The sequence below is a fragment of the Lissotriton helveticus genome, chromosome 5_1 (assembly GCF_964261635.1).
Source record: "Lissotriton helveticus chromosome 5_1, aLisHel1.1, whole genome shotgun sequence".
In the NCBI taxonomy this organism is placed as follows: domain Eukaryota; kingdom Metazoa; phylum Chordata; class Amphibia; order Caudata; family Salamandridae; genus Lissotriton; species Lissotriton helveticus.
The window spans coordinates 1,180,703,024-1,180,727,359 of record NC_136065.1 but is presented as its reverse complement, the minus strand read 5'-3'; the positions used below and the strand labels follow the sequence as shown (position 1 = coordinate 1,180,727,359).

The 24,336-nt window shown below is 44.2% G+C and overlaps 1 protein-coding gene across 1 annotated transcript in view; it reads right to left on the bottom strand.

Moving 5' to 3' along the window:
- The window catches only part of ATRNL1 (attractin like 1), a 2,439,979-nt gene that overhangs the window by 1,121,387 nt on the left and 1,294,256 nt on the right, over nucleotides 1–24,336 (bottom strand). The window contains exon 21 of the mRNA XM_078643887.1: nucleotides 6,436–6,488. Coding sequence (XP_078500013.1) covers nucleotides 6,436–6,488 — 53 coding nt within the window. The remainder of the gene's footprint in view (nucleotides 1–6,435; nucleotides 6,489–24,336) is intronic.

The following is a 24,336-nucleotide window of genomic DNA, read 5'->3' as shown; positions in this document are numbered from 1 at the left end:
GTGAGCAAAAGAATGATGGATTTAACTCAGATCTCTTGCCTGGGGATAAATGTTTTGATTTGTTCTGCATTCCGTCCATCAATTGTGTATCTTTTGCTTTCTCACCCTAAGTTCGCCAGGTATGCCCAGACGTGGGTCCTGCGCTCACTGTGCCAGTGGAATCAAGTTATTCTGGCTGAAGAGGGATGAAACCCCGAAACCGGTCCTAGGATGCTTGTTTCTGATCCAGGGAGGACCTGGCCTGGCAGTTTGCGCTGGACTGTTCCCATGAGGCACAGGGTCAAGACTGATTTGCGTATGGCTAGGTCTAAACTGGGGTGGCATGGTGAGCAAAATAATGATGAATATAACTCAGATCTCTTGACTGGGGGTGAATGTTTTGATTTATTTTGCATTCCATCCATCAATTGTGTGTCTTTTACTTGGAACTGAAGCTACAGCGGGACAACAACAGTACCGCCAAGATCTAAATCGGGCCCTCAGTCTGAAAAAGCAAGGTAGATTACTACAACGCAGGTTGTGAACCTAAGTCCTCACCGGATAAGGGCAATTTAGTCCTTTGATCCAGTTTTTGGAACCTATTGATATGTATTTAGAGAAACTGCAGACAAAGGGCCTCGTTTAGAGATTAGAGGGAACTGAAAGTTCTCCAACTTATGGACGAAACTCTAAATACAGTGTAGAATCTACCGACAGAATTTCTTCCATGTTATGTATAAATTGGGAAAGAAACTCAGCCGGGTGATTGTACTCTCCATTCACAGCTTCCTCCAGAAATCTGAGGATTTTCAGTTGACTCCAAAAGCTTAATAAAGCCCAAGGTGTCCGTTTTTTTCTTACCATTTATTAATTTATTTCTGTACAATTAAAGTGGCCAACGGACGGGTCTAATTGAACCGCTGATAGGAATGTTAATAAAATTTCACTCTTAGAAAATCATTTCAGTCTCACAATTTTATTAAGTTGTGGGGAAAGGACTAGGCTGTCAACATCCTATTCGGAGCCCTGATTCACACGAAACATGAGAGTTCCCATATGACACAGATCGGTAAACAGCCCGAGTTGTACGATTAAACTGAGCATTTCTTCCAGAAAAATCAAGGATGAAGCAAGTATCAGTTTTACCCCCAACTGGTGCTACAGCATCTCTCGCTTCAGGCATCTGTCTCATCAGTGCAATGGGTGGTAACATAAAGACAACATCTGACATTTGATGCACAAATTATACCTTCAGATCCAGCATTCTTCTGGGCTCCAGGACCACAGGTTGCTATTTCCGCACCAACAGTTACAGTTGAGCTATTTTGATAAAGCATTCGTCCAGCCTGCCATTGAGGCTTAACCTACTCCATGGATAGGAGGTAAACCTTGCACCTGTTTTGCCTCTTTTGCTCTGGACTTGGCTACCCCAGGGAAATGTTTGTATTTCAAGTCCGCTCTCCCTCATACCAAGACGTGGATCTTTACAGTGCTGAAATCTTGTGTAAATCCCAACTCTTGTATTTGACATATTTTAAGCAACAGGCTTCAGTCTGTCTCTTTGTTTACTTTTCACCTGTGGAAGACTGGTACAAACAGAACATTTCTCACAGGAACTGTGTACTATTGCCACATGTGCTTTGCTAGAAATGTTCATTGTGTGACTTAAAAAATGTATGGAACATACACTGAGTAGCTAACTTGAGTGACTCTTGAATGCAAGCGCATCACTTGTGTTCAATTTCAAAGTGGAAGACCACCCAAATATACTTGTGTAATGACGGAATTCTGTGAACAAGATACAAGTATTATGCATGTAAACAATTGGGAGGAAACAATCACACTACTCCACTAATTTGTGTGCAAAAGGCCACTTTACGCTTTATTGAGGCAAGCAGAGTTCTAAGCCCTTCGACTGAGCTGCACAAACTATCACGCCAACTGAACTAACAGAATACACTAACCCATCCTGCCTCACTCCCTATGCAACTCCCACTCCAGTAACGCTCCGCCCACTGCAATTCTGAAACTGCACACAGCCTTTAACTATGCCATGAGCCCTTGTGGTCCTCGCTCCGGAATCCATATTATTATTGCTGAGACTGCCCGCCATTGGACCAGACCCTTCTGCTTGCCCCAAATCTTGCCTCTCCTGTCCTTTACTTCCCCTTACATGCGGAGCTTTCACCTAATCAGGTCCACAGTTTTGCCCTCCTCCACTTTGTCCACCCCCAATTGCATGCACCAGGGTGGGGTGGGCTTCCTTTCATCAGCAGTGATGTGGAAAAGTGCCTCCCAAGCACCCAACGCAACAGACAGAGGACGGCTGCCATCTCTTTGCTTTTCGCCTCCCCTTCCTCCCACCCCTTACACAAGTGGAGCACACTTGGGCTTCCTGAGTGCGCAGTGCCTAGATCTGCAGTTCCACACGCCTCTGTGAACCAGTGACAGTGAAGGGATATAACTAGGAAACAGTCAAGCAGTGCAAGGGAATACGACGACAACCAATTTCAACGTATGCCAAGCCTCTGCTCGGACTTCACTACAACCAAAAAAACAAGCATTTGCAATACAATAGGTCTCGCATTTGCGAGAGTTGGAGCTATTGGCATTGTAAATGACGATGCCTTTTATTCATGTATTTTTAAAACCAGCAATCGGTGCATAACACACACTTTGAACGTATAGTCCTTGCTTACGAGAAGCAAGGCAGGCAGTAAAAGAGACTGCCAGCCTTGCTACTCATAAGCATAGACTATAAGTACAAAGTGCTTGTTTACGCACAGCTTAAAGGTTTTCAAACGCATAAATAAAAGGCATTGTCATTTACAATGCCAAAAGCTCAAACTTTTGCAAATGCGAGACCTATTGCATTGCAAATGCTTGTTTTTTAGTAGGCACGGGGGATTAAGAGATTTGCCCAGAATCACAGGACCTAGATTAACAGGATGTAGAACCGACGCCGAGACTCGAACTTGGTTCCCCAGCGCCAAAGTCGGCAGCTCTGGCCGTTTTGCCACAACCCTTAACTTTATATACCCACGTCTTCGATGCAAATTCATGGTACACCGGATTGAGGAATTAAGAAAGTGCCTTAATATAACATTTTTATTTTCGGCACTATTGAAAGTGTGGCATAGGCTACTACACATGAAGAAATGCGTTCTGGGCGTACCAATAATTGCTTGTTTTTCCATTGCGTGTTATAGCAAGCTTGAGCTTGTGTGCGAATATGCACTAAACTCTGTTAACAATACAAACCGCAGTTCTGTTGCATCTAGGCTGTGCCCCACTTATTAGTGCTCATTTCTCCATATGAAAAGGATAGAATGCTGTGGCTGACGTACCAGGAGGATTCGGACTCGTGATCTGCAAGTTTCACAGGTGATAATTCAGTTGACCAAGCCCCTTACTCTTCATAAATGTGCAAGGAAAAAAAAACACGCTTTTAATTGACGGACCACGCCATGAAAACAGAAAAGGAAACGATAGTTCTACGTAGTTTCGCACCCCCGGCAATGACCAACAAAAATGGGTAACAGAATACCATATATGTTGGGGTTCCATTGGGTAAGAGAACTGCTGTGCCAGCTTTCACTGGATGGGCCCATGAGCGGGAGAAGGGTTACTGTTTCATCTACATGAACTGTATAAGGAGATCTGAACTGCTTAACAGGACACTGAGAGCAGGCAAACAGACCGTGCAGCTAAAAGCACTGTCCGTGTATTTATCGTCCGTCTTCTGATTGCGAGTTTTAACGCTTTAGCTTCATTAACAAATTATGCGTGCTGTGGTAAAGATGGCCACCTCGAATAAACAAGAAACAGATGTGTTACTTTGTTGAATTGACAGCATGTGTGACGTATGCGGTTTTACCGCCATGAAATGCAGTGGACAGAGGAAGCGGAAATAATATCGTTTTATAGAAGCCTTGCACCGTGGTCGTATTGTAGTCAATGTTTATTTGAGGTGCAACTATTTGTCAATGAAACTTGATGCCGTGATGCTGCTATGTTTTGTTGTAAACGGAGATTGGTATTCTGTCAGGTCTAGATATTATCGACACTGGGAAGATGAAATGCCAAGACAGTCCACCAGCATTTGAACTTTTGTCCTGCAGATAGCACACAAAAAGACTGAAGTAGAGACATTAGGCAACGTATGTACATTACCAGCTATACTGCGGAGTGCAGAGGCTGGGGATGGGGTACAGGGCGCAGAGTTACGAAAGTAACAATAGTGTGAGGTGCAAGGAGAGGGAAAGGAACCGGACGGATGAGTGAGACATGGGAACTGTCTGGAGAAGTGAGAGAAATAAAGAGCAGTTGGCCAGGAGTGCAGATTGGGACAGTGCGGAGGTAGAGGTGGATGGGGTGAGAAAGAAACGACCGGGGGGAGAAGAGATGGTTGGGGTAGTAATAGGCACCATAACGGTAGATGGGTGAGGGATCAGTGGATAAGTGAGGGACTGACGGATAGACCGGCGAGAGTCCCATTCGGGGTGACTGACGGGTAGAATGGCGAGAGAGGAGGCGAGTGGATTGGGAGAAGCAGTTAAGAATAGTGAGAGAGACGGGTGCAGAGATAAGAGCGATAGGTGGATGGGGGACTGAGGGAGGGAGCAGAGGGCGATGGGTGAGAACACAAACTGAGGGATGAAAAGCGGACGAGTGACTACTTGGGGAGGAATGAGCGGTTGGAAAGTGTTAAGGGGTGGGGGGAGGAGTGGAAGGGTCCAATGGTCGAAGGATGTGTGGGTGAGTAGACGGAGCCAGGGTGGAGCAGTAGGGCATGGCTGACAGTGGTGAAAGGGGGAGACGTGCAAGAATGTTGGATGGGCGGAGGGGGAGGCAGGCTAAAAGCGTGAGCGGCTTAGGCAGGACGAAGGGCTGAAGTGTGTGGGAAGGAGTCAAGAGAAACTAATAAGGGCTATAAGCCTCCGATGTTTGGCATTCTGTAGCCCCACGGACAGAAATACGCAGGGAAGGACACTCTTGTGAAAGAACATGCTGACCAGTTAGAATAGGAAAAACTGAAGTGGAAATTGCTGCCCGGAGCCTGTCATGGAAATCTTGGATATTTAAAAGTTATCAAGAGGGGGAGTGTCCAGGATGGTGACGGAATAGGACGCAGTGATCGGAGCTCCACCAGGTGCCTAGGCAGCTTGCTCATATAACCGCAGAGGAGGTGATTTCTCTCTGCATCCACGTTCAGGGTACAAGCAGTGACCCCACGACAGCCCAAACACAGATGGACGATGTCCACAGCAGCGAGAAGCAGGGGCATGAAGAGACTGGTGCGGAGGAACAGAGTAGAGAAGACGGAGATTGAGGGTTGTCCCCGACCTGTGCCAGGGAGTGGATCGTTGCTCACCCGTGGCGACGAGTCACTGCATGCCTATCATGCTCGTTAGACACGGCTCAGTAAAGCGGACGCAGGACATCAAAAGAAACAAGCTCTCGGCATTGCTGTGGGGGGGCGGGGGAGCAGCAGCAGCCTTTGATGTGGTGTGCGAGGCGGGTGGGGGGGCGGGGGCGCAGGGGAGCGAGTGAGTGGGAGGGAACCATCATGGGGTGTGAGTGAGGCCAAGGGCGCACCTGGCGAAGCGTCACGGTTCAGTAGACAACATGCATTGGGAGGAATCCGGCTTGGAATCCTCTTGGTCAAAGAGTTGTTTTCACCCAATAATTCAGAGCTATAAATAGCTCGACCTAAAAACATAACAGCGGGGTACCTGCACATATAAAAACAACTATGTAAGAAAAGGGAAAACCCAAATAGGGTCTTCCTTTTAAGTTAACCCCTGCAGAATTCCTTCCCATCAGCTCTGCAAAAGTAAAGCCGATGTAGTTATTTGTTTGGTCTCACATTTCTTGTGCTAGATTATACATCAGAGGACAAGTGGTGGCAGCGGACAATGCTATTCTTGTGAAATGAGCACTGATGACATCACAAGAAGTATCTCCAAACTTTTGAGCCAGATGACAGGTTATTATTGCCCTGCACATTAATGAAGGAACTGACAACCAAAGAAACACCTGACTGCGAAACCCCCCCAAAAGGTGAAAGTATAAAGACCACTGTATACGCTGGGGAAACCACAACAGTATTTGAAGACTGCAACACCAGTACAGTGGTAACAGTCTCTGATCATAGATACTGCAAAATAGCCTTGCATAGGCAACCGGTATAGGTAGATTCTTACCCATCAGAATCTGCTTGATACAGAACAGCAGAAGAAGTGAGTAGTTTCAATAAACAGAAGGACTTTCGATAGTAAACTTATACAGTTATTGAGAAGTCAGTCTGGATTTCATTTGTTTGCCACGTGGCTGTGAATTCCAAGCAATGTAATACAAATATTAGATATATTTTTAAAGTGGTTTCATATGCACCCACTCTGCTAAGTCCGATACAAATGCAAAAGAAATGCCCAAAAAATAATTATTACTTACAATAGCATGTTCCCCTCAGTGGGTTACCAAGGTACCGATTCTCAGAGTCACACCTGCAGCAAGATATGAAAAAGTACTAATTAGTTCATAAAGCAAGATTGGCAGATTTCACACACGCACAAGTGCCTACGTTTACAAATAAAATAAGATACGCGCTTTTTTCACACACCACTCCTGCTGTGCTCTGATCAGCATATCTTTTCGCACACCATGCGCTTTGCTTGCGGTTGTGTATCATGAGCCCTAGCAGGATTTGGGTCTGGCTGAAACCAGACTCATGCGTAGAGGCTGGTAGCGGCACAGTGGTGCGCATTGTGCTGTGACCTGCCTCAACCTTTGCAAAAGTTCAACAGATTCTCCAACCCTTCACAGCACACAGGGACTTTCCACAAAAAATGTCACAAAATTAGCCTTGGATTATTACTGGTAATAGGTCTGCGATCGTATTGCTGATTGGATGGTGGTCTGTAAGGGACAGCAGACCTCAGTGTCAGTATTCACGTTTTTGGTGACCCTTGCCCACTAAAGGTACAGGGATCCCATTGCCAGGGGCAGCTCCTCCACTAGGGCGGAGGAGCCTCGCCCCACTGCTTTCTCATAGTGCGAGAAGCAAAAACATAAAATGATAATAACTTTCAGTTATTACCATTTTATGTTTGGTTGCGGGCGGGTGGGTGGGGCTGCTCTGCGAGCAGGACAGGGAAGGAGTGGAGTGCCTGCCCACTCCAGAGTGCTCAAAGAGTGTTTAGTCGGTCTCATGGGGCCCTCCAAACCAGTCATGCGTACTCTGCCCATCTACATGTAGGCTGCAATGCAGCCTGCATGGAGAACATGGCCTCCCCATAAGCCCCTGGCTGGGTGGTGTCCCGACCAATCACAATGCTGCTTGCAGTGTTGTGATTGGCTTAATGGAGGGAGCCTGGCTGCCTGCTTCTCCTTCCTGTTCCTGCTGGAGGCAGGAGTACAGTAGCAGAGAAGAGGCAGGACCCAGCCGTTGGAAAGGTAAGTTTATATTTAAAAAAAAGTATTATATTAACCCCCCACGCCTCCTCGCTGTGCGACTCCCCCTCCCCCATGACCCCCACCCCTCCCCTCCACCCGCGAGCAATGCTGGCCGCAACTGCCCAATGCGACAAACAACTGCACACTTTTTGACCTTGGGAGAGCAAGTACTGGTTTGCAGGACCATTCCTGATTCTCCTGATGTCTCCAGCCTGCACAAGTGTAAGTTTGCGAGTGGTCACTGCTTGCCCTCAACAAGCGCTAGCCATCCATGTTTTGCAATTGCAAAAAGTTGTTGCAAAGATTTTGTGCATGTCGGTGCAAATCACTCCTTAGTTAACCATTTCCACTTGTATTTTGCAAGGTTTCTCAATGTGTGCACAATTCGTAACGGCAATTACACCATGCAAATCACTTCTGTGCCTCATAAATTGAAACCTTTCCTTTTAAAATCAATTGCCCTGGCTTTGTAATGTATTTCTTTTGTATAATCATCTCAAAGTGTTTTCTAACAGACAGTTGAGATCTGCGGTAGATTCAAGCACTCCTCTTAATCCTATTTGGGGAGGTTTTATTAACTACTACTTCCTCTTGTGGTATATTTACTAGTGCAATTTTCCACAGTTGGGTGTGGCAAATGGGCAGTGCTTAAATTGTAAAACAATAACTTTTTTCAGAATCACTCAGCCAGCACTATTGAATATCAGTGTGCCAAATACCAGGGCTGCATACTCTTGAATCCACCTCAAGCTTATTTAATCCACCACCAGACACTCCCTGTCCCTTTATCTCACTTCTGTAGGATCCTGCTCTCTCCATTAGTCACATTATTACTATCTTACTCTTCCCTTCTCCTTCCTTCGTGTGTGATTTTCTCTCTCCTACTCTCGGACAAAGTCTGATGAGGGAAAATACGAGTCTGTGCCCAAAAATGAGTGTTGGTGGGCCTCACCTGCAAACACTGGCTCAAACTGAGCACTGGTTGGCAGGATGCAAAATGCACTGAACGTACGCAAACTGATATATTTACAAGCATTCACAAAGAGTTTTTACGGCCTGTTACATCGACAAATAAAAAAACTTGTGTTTGTGAATAAGACCAAATTATTTCCAGGGCAGAAACATGAGCAAAACGTCCCCATATTTCTAGAGTGATCAGATAAAGGGTTTTCTCCACAGGGAAAAGAAAGAATAAAGTTGTTTAAAAACATTTTCTGTTATAAACACTAACCCAATAAACTCACTCCTACCTATTATAAACACAGCAGACAGAGAGTGAGTTGGTTTTCGCGGAGCAGGCATGCACATTTATGACTCCATAGACTTCAATGAGTGCTCCCAGAAATGTTTGGAAATCCCCAGTAAGTAAATTGGGAATCTGTTGTAATCTCACTTGGTTGGCCCCACCTCCCCCCCCCCCCGCCCTCCCTTCCCCTTGGTATAGCCCTGGCAAGAATGTGTGAACATTCCACAGCTGACTCCAACTGACTGGAACTTGTGATGGTGTTAAGACGCAATAAAGAAGACTTCTCAAGAACTACTTGTGCGCCTCATCCTTGCAACAGAATCTATTTTAGTTGGGTGTGTTTGAAGACACCTACTTTCCAATAAATGAGTTTGTATCAGCCACCATTTGGTTTCAGCGTAGATCCTCCCCAGCAAAGCATCTGTTCAAATCTGATTTGTGCCTCTAAAAGCTTCTTCCAGAGCTTGTTGGTTTTAACAGAGAAGATGCAATTACAATTAAAATTAGGCCCGTAGGAGGTCATCATGCATTTAGAAGTCCAGCTCCTTACCTCATATCTAACGTTCAAAGTTGATTTATTAGGAGAGTTTGAAAGACGCACATATCACGGTGATCACAAAACATTCGGTCCACCTCATCGCCAACCATCTCTGACTTGGTAAAGCCTCCAAAGAATTTCTGTAACCTCAGACAGTAACCATTTGCTGGCTAATGTTGTTCAGTTGATGGTTAGGAGTTCATACTCCCAGAAGACACTTCCGTGTAGGCACACTTCCAATATTTCAATGAATAAAACAATAAATGTTTAGAGAGACTTGGATCCCAATCAGTCTTCTGTACTGTCAATGTTTGTGTGGTTGGCTGCTGAACCCCAACCTGTACTAACCTTAATGCAGCAGATGTTTGCTAAAAAAAACAAAGTCAATAATGCAGCCACATTGACCATGAATGAGATGCTACTCTCTAACCTTGCTGACCTCCTAAAAGTTCCAGCAGGATACCAGAAAGGACAAGGACCAGTTGTGCACTTCTTTCTTATTATCATGACCGTGTGTTGCACTGGGAGACTACATTATGCAGTGTTTGACATATTCACATCCATTTTCAATATTAGCAAGTCCATTATGACTTCATCAGGCTAACCAAGTCACAAATTTGTAATGACCTCACAGCCATACAGTGGTTGATGCAGGCACATGTCAGTGCCAAGCTAAACACACCTTTCAGTAAAAGTGTGAGATGTTCCTCTTCTTTCGTATTGGACTTATTTCCTTGTATGTACTATCTAGTATGCCCCTTATCCCAGTTGTGTTGCATCCCTCCATCAATAGAGGGATTAATATCAGGCAAATAGAAGCAAAGGTATGATGCGCTTACTGACGTGACATCAATTACATCCTTCAAGAATGGGCCGATTTCAGTTTAAAGATACCCTATTGGTTATGATTCTTGACAAGTTTCATCTCCAAGGTCGAAGAGTTGGAGTAACAGGTCCTGTATGGGGATGCCACCCTTCCTGGCATTGTGCACAGCCCAACTTCCAATGTTTGTCAATCTGGCACTGGGCCTTGAAGGACTTCCGTATGAGCCCTTTAATTCTACCCCTCGTTGATTAAGCAAATGACCCTCAGAGAACTTGTCCAACAGAAAGTCATGTGTAAAAAAGCATGGCTCTTTATGCAACATATTTTACTTTGGAGATGTGTGGGATCAAATGACCGCCGTCTACCTAAGTAGTTTCGTTTTAACGTCAACTACTGATTGCCTCCTTGAGTTTTTCTTTTACATCAATCCTAGCCTACAATCCCACCAGAGTCCCTTGCTCTTTCATATACTGATTGCTTAAATAGAGTTTGACTGGAAGGCTTGACAGTGCAGTTGCAAACTCTCTGCGCAGTATTTTTTTACACTATTATATCATTTATTGGGTTTTCAGGCAACCTACATATAATCATCTAATTGTGCCAATCAACGCTAAACAAGAGTACCAACCATCTTTACATCGTAATCTTACATAATTTAAACTAAGATGTGCCTAGCTTAGTTTTCAAAACTATTTCTGCGCTCAAACCCTTATAAGGGATAATAACCTACAAATGCATTATCCAGTGAGAACTAACTGCATATTTCAGACAAGAAAAAGTACTTAATTGTGGGTGATCTTGTGATGTAAGTCTGCCTGCCTGATTCTTAAATTAAATTGATGGCCCTTGAGTTCTGGAAGTCCAAAATACTTAAGCTGAGGCTGATCCATTTATATGTCACACTGAGTAGGAAGGTGGTTTGGATGGTCATTATAATGCAGAGAAGGGTGTTAGGGTCTCAGTTTCTGCGTTAAATTGGCATTTCGGGTAATCTGGCAATGCCAGATGCCCTAGCTTTTTTTTGCCCCAGCCACTGGATAAAAAACCACCAAAAAAAACCACACGCTTGCCCTTTCAAGCTGGCCCATCTGACAGCACCAGACTACTCAAAAAGCCAGTCCAACTCTGCTCACGTGCATCTTGGACACTAAACAAACCTGAAGCCACATGTGCTGCATAGAGCCCAGCTCCAGGCCCTATTGGAGAAACGATTTTTAGTGCTGTTCAGATCTCACCACTGATCAAAATGAGACAAGGAAACAGCCAAGGACATACAGAATGTAGGCTTGCTAAGATGATGTCTGGTTAGTAACTCACAGGGTCTTCGGCTGTGTTGGTTTCGCATGCCCCGAGTGGTGATGTCACAAACTGGATGACAAAGTGCTGTTAAACAGATACAGGGTGGAGAGGTGTGATGTGGTGTAGTGGCCAGAGCGGCTGACTGCGGAGCGCAGGGATTACGGTTCGATCCCCGGCAGCAGCTCGGCTCAGCATCATGCGACTCTGGGCAATAGCTCACTTAATCTCCCCGACGGCTCCCAGTGTCTTGAAACCTTAAGGGGAGATATGATATGTTCGCATTTTACAAATAAGGATTATTATCACTATACAGGAGCGGGTAGACAGCAATAACATACTGTGTGACATGCAGGCAGGGTTCAGGAAAAGTACATGGACTGCTGTGGACACGTTTAGGTTACCCAGGATCCACTTCAAGTACTGTAGGATCAGAAATGTTTCTTTTCCCCCAATGTTCACCAACCTGAAGTCAGCTTTCGACTCTGTACATCGCTTCCAGCTTTGGCTTTCTTTAAGATGGCAAGGGTTGCCAGAATGGATGGTGCAGCTTTGCAGAGAGGGAATGGACACTCATTGTCAGAGGTCAGATACGGGCAGCATTGAATGAAAACGACCAGAGAAGCGTGCAGCCGACAGCAGACGTAGAGGGAACCAATACTCACGTCTCTGGGGCAAGACTTAGGCGCCTCTGGTCAGATACAACGCGTTTGAATACAAAGCGCTGTACATCAAGAAAGTTTGGCATTATATTGCCACTTTACCTAACAGGTAGACTCAACAGCAATACCAGAATAGAAATCACTTCAACAGAGGCAGAAGGATCGTTATTTGATACCAAATTCGACCCACCCTGTCATAAACTCCAAACAAACCAAAGACAAGGGATATTAACAAAAGTCAAAGCTCGAAAACCCTCCACGAATAATCTCGGTCTGAGCAATAACGTCTTTACAGAGGACGACCGCACTAACATTCTACATCGGTCCTCAAATTGCAGAGGAACATTTGTAAAGTACGACAGAAACAGAATCTTTGTCTTGATAAAGGTGGATAGAATTTCAACAAACCACCGAAACGCGTCGACGCCCTAGTACAGTGTGATTCATGGTTCATACATCGCTGTTGACAGAATAATATTCTATCTGCACAACACCGCTGTTCCAAAAAGAACATTAGAACACATACCGTGTATTGCATAATTTGTATGTCTTACTGTTTTTTCTGTCTTTTTTTCAGCAATATTGCTGGTCAATATTGAATATGAATTGTCATTTTTAACTTTTTTTAACTTGTGTTAAGCAGTCAACCTTGTTTTCTGCTTTTTTTAATCTCATTGTATACAATAAAATTTGATAGTTTTTTTTAACCTTTATCCAGTTGTTATAGTCATTGTTTTTTCCTTATTCATGGTGTTTATGTGAATGACCTTGTTCAAGGGAATTGTTCTTATATATTAGCTAGACAAGAGCACCAAAGAATCTAGGATTGGGTCCAGACTGAGGAATCTGCGTACTGACTCTTTTGTCACTTGGGCTAATTTATCACAGGAAATGGCAGACGTCTCGGCAGCTTAAATCTTGATATGCACAAACGAGGCCAGGATAAAGTTCCCCTACTTTTGTATGCAGATGATGCAGTTCTACTATCTCTGACAAGGTAATCGCCTCTTGCGGGGATTTGAATCATATTGTTTAGAAGAGAAGCTGATGATTAATCTCAGTAAAATCCAAATACATCGTCATGAATGCGAATTGTCCCTTGAAATTATCCTTTTCCCTAAAGGCGGCTCAACTCGAGAATGGACGTGGCTTTGATTATTCGGGTATCAGTATAGACCATAGCCTACCCTGGACCCAGCACATGAACCAAGCGGTGAGTACCCTGATCCACAATGGTGGGGCTGTTTTGAAGTATTAACTCCATTCTCACTCACCAAGCTCAACATCGCAGCTCTATTGAAGGAGGTTGGCCACAGCCTCAATTTATGGTGCAGCAGTATGGTGGTAAATGAATCCTACTGATGTACAAACAGAAGTCAACTGATTTCTGAGACTTTTCTCAGAATGGGCCCCGGAATTCTGTGAGAGGCATTACGGTTAGAACTCGTAGTGAGCTGCACAGTTGGCATGTTGCACTGTGTCGAGTTATGTTATGGATTAGGCTAAATGATACATCGAAGGCGCTTGAGTGGAGAATTCCACAAGGAGAAAATGCCCTGGCTCACGTCAAGAAAATCCTACAGAAGATTGAATTAGGTGATTGATGAGAAAATCCAACACTTGTAGGGCCATCCTCAGCTAGGGTCATTAGGGACAGCTAATGGTGCAGCATGCTATAAGTGTTACTCCAGAATACCACAGGCAGCTCCAATATTAGGGGTTCTATACCCATTAAGATTGGCACACGTTTGGTATGCGCCTACAAGACAAAGCAGGAAGTTCAGCTGAGAAATCAAGGAATTTGTATTAGTGAATGGTGAGAGGAAGGAAATATTGCCCACTTTTGTCTTCAAAAACAGGAAGGCAGCAAAGGAGGACGTTGAGCCTTCAATTTAGACGTTACAGGATCAAGAGATGACCTCATGGTACAGGGCAGACACTGTCCTTATGGATCTCATTGTTGCTTTATATGTATTGGGAGCCTGGCTGCAAGCAAGGGCTTTGTTTCATACGTATAGTGCGCTGTAATGAATCATTTATTCATTGGATGGTGCTTTCATTATGTGGCAGCCATATATTATAATGTTTATATTTTTCTCTTATTCAGTAATGGGTATCCTGTGTTGCTGTTTTAAGTTTGTAATTGTATAATTAATGTATGGATTTTTAGTCAAAATAAAAAATAAGTCGCTCACTGCATACCTAGCCATGTTTGTGACTGGGTTGGCCACCAGTCAAATTCTAGATCATCGAACATTACTTCCCTCAGCTGCTGGCATTAGCAGCCAACATCTCGCAGGCAGACAGAGGCATGTTCTCCCTGTATGATTTAGCTTCTTCTGTATCCCTTCTTTCTTTCTTTACAGGTTTTCTATCACACTGCAATCCACCGAGATAGCCTCAGAGCACTCCACATTGGAAAGGAGGATGAGAAAACCCTAGAATGGAATGACAATAAATGACCCAATGAGTGGTGGGGCTAGTTTTAGATGTCTTAATAGTCCAGGCTAGGTGTAGGTGGTGGCAGCCAAGGGGGTTGGCAACATGTATGTTCTTAGCAATTCTCTGAATCTGCTGAAGTCGGGTCAAGTCTTTAGATCCATTAGGAAGAAGTTCTATGGCAGATCCATGTATGTGACGAGTCCCAAAGGATTAACCCAAAAAATAAAATACTCCCACTTTGACCCATACAAAGCAACACATGTGTGAGTAAAGTGAGGAATCCCAACCGTTCCTATGAAGTGACATGGGAATTGTACCCCTGAGGAACATATGATGCAAAATGATTACTATTATAGCATGATTTTGAAAGAATTTGGTCAAAAACTCCTCATTCAGCTACATGGACCTATTTCTCTATTTCATCCTTTCCATCTTCTTTCTATTTGTGCTTCTTTATTTTCGTTGCTCCATCTTCTTTTTTGTTTTATGTGTATTCCATTCTTTCTTTCCATCCTTCTTTCCTTAGGTATATTCTTCTCTCATTCCATCAGACCTCTTTTCTAGCTTTCTATCCTTCTTTCCATCAGTTTATTCCTATGTTGCTCCTGGCATTTTTTCACAACTTGTTTGCATCTTTCCTTTTTGTATTCCTTCCATTCATTCTTTCTCTCTATTCTTTGTCAGTCACCCATCCTTTCGTCTCGGATTTCTCCTTTATTCTGCCATTATATTTTTCTGTTTTCCTTCTTTTTGCCTTTCATTTTTCTTTTTTAGTTCTTTGCTCTTTCCCTTTCTTCTTTCTACCCTTCATTTTTTCTTCCTTCCTTTTCTTCTTTTACACCTTTTTCCTTATTTCCTTTGTTCATCTGTACCCTCTTTCCTTCATGTTTCTTTCTCCTTCGTTCATTATTTGCATTTTGCTTGCTTTCCTTTGTGCTGTCTCACTCGATTGGCTTCTACCGATATTTCTTTGTCATTTTAATAGTTTCTCTTTCCCTCTGTCACCGTTTTGATCTGCTTTTATGTATTCTGTTGGTCCCCATCCCACAGTTGTGTTATCATAGTTTATTCTTGTGGAATGTATTAGTTTTAACTTCTGACTTGCTATGACCTGCGTTTCAAAGTTAAATGTTAAGAAGGGCCGTAAAACTATGTAATCTGTTCCAGTAGCACTCTGCTTAAGCTGGTATAGTGCGTGTTTACTACCCCTTGAAGAGCCCTGTCAACAAATCTCGTGTCCATGTAAATAAATAAACAATGGGCTTTGGTTGGAAAATCCGAGTTTTTTTCATGGGCTCTATGGTTAGAACCCGCTTAAACAAGCACTCCTGTGATTGGCTTTGTGGATGTAGCACAGGGATTTGAAGTTGGCTCGTTCCTCCACTGGGAGCCAATGGAGGGACAGTAGAGCTGGTGAGATGTGATCATAGTGATTCAGGCCCATCAGGAGACGGGCAGTGTGGTCCTGGATTTGTTGGAGCTTAAATGAGGATTTTTTCTTTAGGCCAGTGTAGGGCTATTGCAACAGTCAAAATAGCATATTCGGTGAGGTGGAGCAAGAGGAAGGACACCTCAAACTAACTGCAAATGGTAGAAAGCAGCATTTGTAACAGGGTTTATCTGAGGAAATGAACGGGTGACTGTCGTCAAACAACACAACAAGGTTATGGTCTTCTTCCACTGGCTGGGGGTGGATACCGAGGAATACAGGCCAGGGAAACTGAAGATGGGTCGGAGAGATGAATCCATTAGCAGAATTTCAGTTGTCTTACCATTCAGGCATCCATCGGTGAAGCAGAGATAAACAATGTGAGACTTTGAAAGAGTCATAGGAGCTGCAGTTAAGCATTATGTTTAGCTGGGTATCATCGGCCTAGGATATCCTCGGTCACGTCACAGGAGTCTGCTGAGAAGGAACGTGTAGATCTGAACAGTATGGGTGATACAAGTGAGCCTTGTGGGGCGCCACGGGTGACTGCAGCGGATCTGATGAGAAAAGGACCCAGTTTCACCTGATAAGTGTGGTTTAGGAGAAAAGAGGAAAAGCAAGTTTGCACTTTCCCAACGATGTCAACTGAGAGTTTCAAGACATCAGGGAGTGCCTTGTGATGAGTATCACTTAACCTCACAGAGAGGGCATCTTTCCGCTTATGATGCTTTAGAATGCTGCAGAACCAGAGTGACAAGTATTTGTGGCAGTGGTGAACTTGCATTTTCCTTTGCCCCTCCTCTCAGTAAAAGTGCCATATAAGCTGCTCCCAGTTACAATTTGGCGCTCTGTTCTGTCCATTGCTGGTAGCACAGTTAAGGCAACCTCACTTTATGGACATCCAGACAGCAGTTGAACGAATGGTGTTAATGCGCGCACTCCAAACTTTGGTTTCTGATTGGCTCAGTCAATCTTAGCATTTTTGTGAGGGGAGCTGACAGCGTGACGAGACAGAACATCTACATAAGGTTTAACAAATGCTTTTTGCTGTTACAGCCAGTGAATGTTATCCTGACAACCAGCAGATGTGAACACAACTCTTGCCACTGCAGCACCAACACAGGCCTGACATGCACCACAGTGCTGATCCCATCTACCTAAATGTAAGAGCTAAACAAGGCCTGACCACAGCATGGTCCAAATGCAGCAGCCATTTTGAAGCCGGCTGATTTATCAGCCCATCACTTGGCACACTGCCAGGTACAGCTCTCATTTCCAAGGACACATTACTAGAATTTATGTAATGGTTTACTTTCAACATCTATGACTCGTTTCAATAAAAAAGGACCCCAATCCATCAATCGTGTGACCTTCTGATAGGCAGTCGTTATCCGTTATTAGCCCGGCCCTCCAGTTTCCCCCATTTATCCTTCAAAGAGGCTCCCCTCCCTTTCCAGGGCTTCCTGGTCGATGGAAGCCATCACTGGTACGGAAGTGTGAGGGGTAATGAAAAGTCTGACTCCCACCTGCGCGGAATGACAGAGGCGATGACATGCTTTAATATATGGTTCCTTTGTTCTCTCTTCCACCATTGTGGCAGGTGTCTGAGGCGATAGGAAACGACTCGTCCCCAGCTCTGGGGCCTGTAGAGCTGGGGACGAGTCAAATGCATATGCAGCAGAGCCTGACATGCAATCCTCTCAAACAAAGACCTACAACGCCCTATATTCAAGTTCCATATCATTTAAGGAAATAAGAGGGCCTCGGTGCTTGTTTCAATATGCCTTAGGACAAGGAATGGCAAAAAGCAGCTCAGTGAGCTAACACACACACAGCACAAAAAATATGTTTAATATGGAAGTTGTAAGTCGAAATGCCATGGGGCTGACTCCGCCATTCCTCCTTCCAGAGGTCAATGACATAAGTACCAGTGAGTTGAGGAATAACACCACCGACGGATATTTCAGTTTGTGGTGTGTGCTATATAAAAGAAGAATTGCATTACGTTTTTGCAATTATCACCTAGTCAAACCAGATAGTCTTAAGGGAGAGGACATATATGAATTGTATGTCTTGCTTGATTGTCAATCTGAAAATCGTTGTAACTTGCTGAACCGGATTTCTAGAACACAAGAAAGAGCACAGTTCCCAATTCTCACCTATTGGAGCACTTATATTCCCCGTATTGCCTCTGAAGCTCCTCAATATCCTTCTGCCTCTTTTTGAATGCGTCTCTCTCCCTCTCACTCTGGCCATTCACCTCGAGTGTTTCCTCTCCACACTACATCACTATCTTACCCAGCTCTGTTTTCATATAAAACCGTCTATGGCGCATTTGGCCTCTTTTCCTCTCCACTTCTGCATTCCTCTTCACATTGTCATTTTCCACATTGGACTATAATAGTGGCCCCTATAATTGACAATAATAATTGGTTTCGAGCTTTTCGCTTGCATTCTCAGAACGACTCCTGTATGCTCCCTTTGCCAGGGCTTATTGAGGGAGGGCGCAGGATGGTTTCATTCATTCAGTATGGTTTGTAATGATCCAGACAGCTGTATTGAACATCTGAGACGCAAAGAACATTTACTATCTGCTGGGGGTGGCTGTTTTCCACAAAATGGAATGGTCTGCTTGGTTCTGAACACCTGTGTTGAGGGAAACAGAGAACTAGGTATGAGCAAATTAGCTAAAACATCTCCTTAATATGGGAATCTCTTCATATACCTAGAGATTACTCTTCTGCAGCTAGGAAACCTAAATTACATTTAGCTATTACTCATTTGAGCTACGGTCATTATACAGTATACTTCATGCATTGGAAGTTATACACTAGTCAACCGGCTATCTAAAGAACGTCTCTTGCATAAAATATCTCCAAGAATGACCAAATTCGAAATTAAGGACTCAGCTGCTCAAATGGAGAGTAAGGTTAACCGAGGATAGCATGTTAGGGGTTTAATGGACACAATGTGCCGCAAAGCATTTTTGACGAGCACTATTTCATGTCGTTGGTGGCAAGTTAAGGCAGTGCTTGGTGCAAACACCTTTTATCACCCTAATACCAAAGCAGGTTTTTGGAGATGGTGATGTGTGATAACAATGAATGTGCATATTCATTGTGTGGCATCTTGGTGTGGTGGTCTTTTTTTGTTCTGCTGATTTTTTTAATACATTATTGGGATGTGATGTTGCTGTGTTGTACTTTGGCTGTTGTGATGCATCCTGTGTTGACTGGTTTGTTTTGTTTTGTCCTGTTGTTTTATTGTGTCTTTGTGTATGTATGTTCTGCTATTTTAGACATGTCAACAAATGCACTACATTTTCAACAGAAAAAAACACATACCCTCAAAGTCCTTGTGACAAGCAACGATTTACCACGGTCTAAGCTGGTAAAATACTGCTGATCCCGCTCTTCATTGCAGAAGACACCAGTCAGCCCAGAATTGTGACGGAGATCGTATCTTAACTTAGTACTTCTATTGCAGTTTAAGTGATACAGCACTAGATGAAAATCAAACTGTTGTTTGCAAAGCACAGTAAATATTCGATGGCACATCTTCTCTACTGGCCATAATTTTTTTATCACATAGAAGACGTTGTAGGCACCCTCTGATTCTGAAATATTGTGTTATTTCTTGTCAGAGAGCAACAGGGGAAATGAGCTATCAAGATGCCGCCATAATGGAATGATGGGAAGATTTTAGTGGATTAGGTGATTATTCTTCTATTTGGATTTCTATCATTTTTTATTATTTGCGTGGATGTTTCAGAGATTTTGTAGCTTATGTAAAACTAATTCTATGAATCTGAATTTCGTGAAAGATAAAACCTATTCTTATTCAGATTGTGACTGCTTGCCCTGACAGTACTTTCTGTTGAAACATGCAGCTTCTCGTCCTCTGTTTCCATCATACACCATTTTCCTCTATTCCGCTTCAGTGTTTACCACTTTAGGGTCAATTCAGTTTATTTTGGTGAAATTGATTTTAACCATGAAAGCAATAAATCCAACAAAACATTTAAGACAGTGAACCACATATGAAAAAACCGGAAAATGTATAATAAACAACCTCAATTCATTTTACGTGCCAAATAAGCTCTGGTTGTGATAACAATGTAGACACCACCCCATAAACGCATGTCTACAGGTTCTTAATCCAACATTTCTCAATAAAGGTATAATAAACAATTTACACCCTTTTTTAAATAGCTACAAAAAATAAAACACATTCAAGCTTACATACAGATATGAACATAAGTGTAGCGGTCTAGTTGTTCACTGCTAGTTAAGTGGGGACCCCTACCCGGAAGCTTATGCTCACAATGTAGCACCTTCGAGCCAGGCGTGGAGAGAAGGCTTAAATAAACAGACCGGGGTCGCTCGCAGGGCCGTTTCTACCATTAGGCAGGCCTAGGCGGCCGCCTAGGGCGGCAAAAAGTGGAGGGCGGCCGTGGCAAAAAAATGAAACCTCAACAGTCAGGAAGCACTTACAGATATAAATGAAGCAGGTGCTTGCCTGAGTTGAAGCTCATATTTAGTAAAGCATTAATCCACACCAAAAAATTATTGCGCTCGGTCGAGGCTGGGCAGGTGTGCTTTCTCTGCATATCTTATCTATCTTCAAAAATTAGGTGCGATCTTTGCATGACTGTCTCGAGTGCAATCCCAGTGACGTTCCCGAGAGGCCAGGTAACGTGCCTTCAATTCCACCATTGATGTGACGTTCGACGCCACACAGGCGGAGGCTGTGTGCGCGCGGCCGGCAAGAGGCAGAGACCGAGTTCCCGCTGCTGCCTGCAGGCTTGCCTATCAGGTACCGGGGGAGGCCGGGTGGGATCCGGGTCGGCTGTGGAAGGCAGGTAGATATAAAAAAATATAGGGGGCTAAAGGCCTGGTCAGTTAGTTATAACCTGGCCCAGACTGTATTAATAAGTAAGCAAGCAGTAAGTTGAGCGCCGAGGTCGTGTCTGTCTGGAGCCGAGAGGGGTTTGAAGTGCGTGCAGGGCCGGGTCATTCCAGGCACGCCATTAAACCATAGCTGCCAAAAGTCTAAGGCAAGAAGAGTTGTGCACATGTGGAAGAGGAGCCATTAGGATATGTATCATGAGTTCCCAGGATGCACGGAAATCTCTGTCTGGGTCAGCTTTTTAGGCAAACCTCTGGGAACGTTTGCAAATAGAAAAGAAAAGTACTTTTAGCTGGAGATGTAAATATCTGCCCATATTTTTATGTTATTATTATGACTAGGGCCTAACATGTGGTTCAATCAGTTATGATGATAAAAGGGCTATAATAGAGTTAATATATTAGGATTATACTAATTGCAGAGATAATTAGACATCATTCTATACCTGGGATGGCTGATTTCTTGTTAATGCTATGTGTGATGTGACGTGCATAATTTCAGTGTAATTATGAGCGATGTTTCAGGGACTATGAGTGACACTTTCTGGCAAGCAACATAAAGATGAGGGAAGCACATAAATATCAGAAAATGCACTAATTTCAGCAACAAGAAACACTAAGAAGACTTTAAACATACTGCACAGTCAGGTCACCGGACCAGAAATTGAAGGTCACTAATCTAGTACTCTTACAGATACTCAGGTGGGGGTGGCAAAACTTACTTTACTTGACTCTCTGTCCTTGGTGATCTGATCTTCATCCAGGCAGCCGTAGCGCTGTGTGTCTGGCCTCGGCCATTTACTCTGCAGAAGCAGGCTAAGGGCTGCCTTGTGCCACCTCCCACAGCAATCATTTTCGCTTTGCCGCCGGTGCCCGTGAATTCAGGCAGGTTGTCCGAGTCTTCTCCTAGCAGCCACTGCAAATGAACAGACGCGTGCTAGAGCTAAACAGCTAGATTGTCTTGGTTGACATAGCTGTGGAACAGATACAGGGTGCTGGGTGCCTGCTTTGCAATAACCGAATTGTGCCTGAGCTAGTGCCATGGCCAGAGGCCTGCATTTCCTGGACAACATTGCTGTTGAGATCACAGGCAGCATTCCAGCTTTAGGCTGAGGTTGTCTCCACACCTGGAGGTGAAGGATCTAGAGAGTGTATTGTAGTGCAAACCAGGGCAGGGTCTGAGAATATATTGTCATGGTGCCCGCTGCCTCTGTTTCAGACATTGAGGCCCCTGGGGCAACTCTTGTATTTGACTCAGGGTCATTGTCAGAGCTACAGGTGGAAGTTCAAACAAACACAGGAAGAGTGTCCTACTCTACTGGGCCTATGCATGGTGGTCAAAGAACAAGTTGCCACTGGGGTGGTTAGCAGTCAAAGCTTGGTCTGGGAGGAAGGTCTACCGTACAGAGCAGGTGTAAGTACCTGTTCTGATAGCTCTAGTGGCACACAGAAACGTTATCTTGTTTCTAGCTCATAAGTTACTTTCACACAGACAAAGGACAGGTTAGATCTATTGTTCTACTAGCCAGGTATGACCAGCACCTAAAGTGAGTGGCAAGACTAGAGGCCATTCCAAGGCTCCTTTATTGCCTCCACCATTGATTGATGTCCCATGTGAGATGCTGGACACAGGCCATAAGTGTGTCTAAGGTGTGGTGGACCATTCCAATATGTACTCCGAGGTGGTGCCTCTGAGATAATGGCGAGGGCCCTCTTGCACTCATCTTCATGGTTGGATTTTCAAAGAATGGGATATCCTGCCAAGGAACAAATTTTACCTTTTCACCTTTGAGGGAATGTGAGAGCCAGCAGGAGTGATTTACTGCATCGCTGTGTGCCAACCAACACCAATATGTTAGTGCAATGCTTCAAAAAGACCCAAAATACCATAATAGAAACTCTATCAAAGCAGGAAATGATTTAGGCTTCTAGCATGGATGACGGGGGGAGAGAGTGATGGTGGTAAAAGGGAGTGGGCGGCATTTTTCAATTCTCGCCTAGGGTGGCAAAACACCTAGAAACAGCCCTGGTCGCTCTCGCTCGGGACTTCCGGTCCACCTGAGTACTCTAGCCAAAGTGTCTGTGTGCCGTTATTTGAAGAGCGCGGGCTGTTATTTACTCAGGCTCGCAAACTGGCGATGTAGGATGGGATCTTTGTAAAGCCGATGTCTTATGGCCAAAGAAAAGTTTGTATTGTCCGGACCGTCGACATGCCGATGTTAAAAAAAGACCATGACTGACATTGTGGTGGCACGAGGAGGCCCGATCGTGTCAGCGCAGTGAGACTCGATCGTGAAGGAGTCAGGAAGATCAAGGTACCGCCTGCCCAGCGCCCTCACTGTAAAACCGCTTATATACGCTAAGCAAATTGTGCGCTAGCATCGCTGAAGAGACACGGCAAAGCCTGCGCTGAGATCTGAAGTGCGCGCATACGTAGTCAGGATCAGCCGTGCCTGACAAGAAATTCCTGACATCTGAGGCACCTGCTGGGAGCTCGCGAAACTGACAGAACGGCAGCAGGAAAACAAACTTTGGCGCGCATCAAGTATTGGCAAAACCAACGGTCCGTTCACTGAAGCAAATTAAACAGACAAATAAACATTGGCAAAACAAACAAACATTTGCGAAAACAATTTTCTGATAACTGAAGCGACAACATTGAAAATCAGACAAGCATTGGTGCAGTACAAGCATTGGCAAAACCAACTGTCCATGCACTGAAGCAAATTAAACAGGCAAATAAACCTTGGCAAAACAAACAAACATTGGCAAAACCAATTGTCTGTGAACTGGAGCAATAATATTAGAAGACAAACAAGCATTAGCAAACAAGCAAGCATAGGCAAAACCAATTGTCTGCGAACTGAAGCAACAGTTGCAGAAGACAAGCAAACATTGGCACACGAACAAAACTTGGCAAAACCAACCAACAGGGCAGATAAAAAGGCAACCAAAGAAGACAATCAAGCTTTAACGACTAATAAGCATTGGCAAAATCAACTATCTGTGAACTGAGATAACATTAGAAGACAAACAAGCATTGGCAAACAAACAAACATTGGCAAAACCAACTTCATATGCAGAGTCACCATGACTTAAAAGGCTACCTCCACCACCGCTCCACAACCTGCAACCCCGGCGGTCACACCCGCCCATGCACATTCACAAGTCAGTGCACTTCCGCCATTTAGCGAATTAATTGACCCTGCCACTGCGTCACCAAGGTGGAACGTGTGAATTGGCCGTCTAAATAACTACTATTACAACAAGGGAAACAGATGGTGCTGTAAAGAGATCGCTACTACTACATTTTGCAGGTAATGAGATATACAAACTATTTGCACAACTACCAAACACTGGAGAATCAATTGACTATGAAACTGCAGTTCGGGCACTTAATGCACACTTTGACCCTCAACTGAACCCTGACTATGAACGTTTTAGGCTGCAACAAGCCCGTAAAAGGGAAGGAGAATCTATGGACACTTTTCATGCCCATCTCCGAGAATTAGCCAGCACTTGCACTGGGGATGATCAGGACAAGGAGGTACGA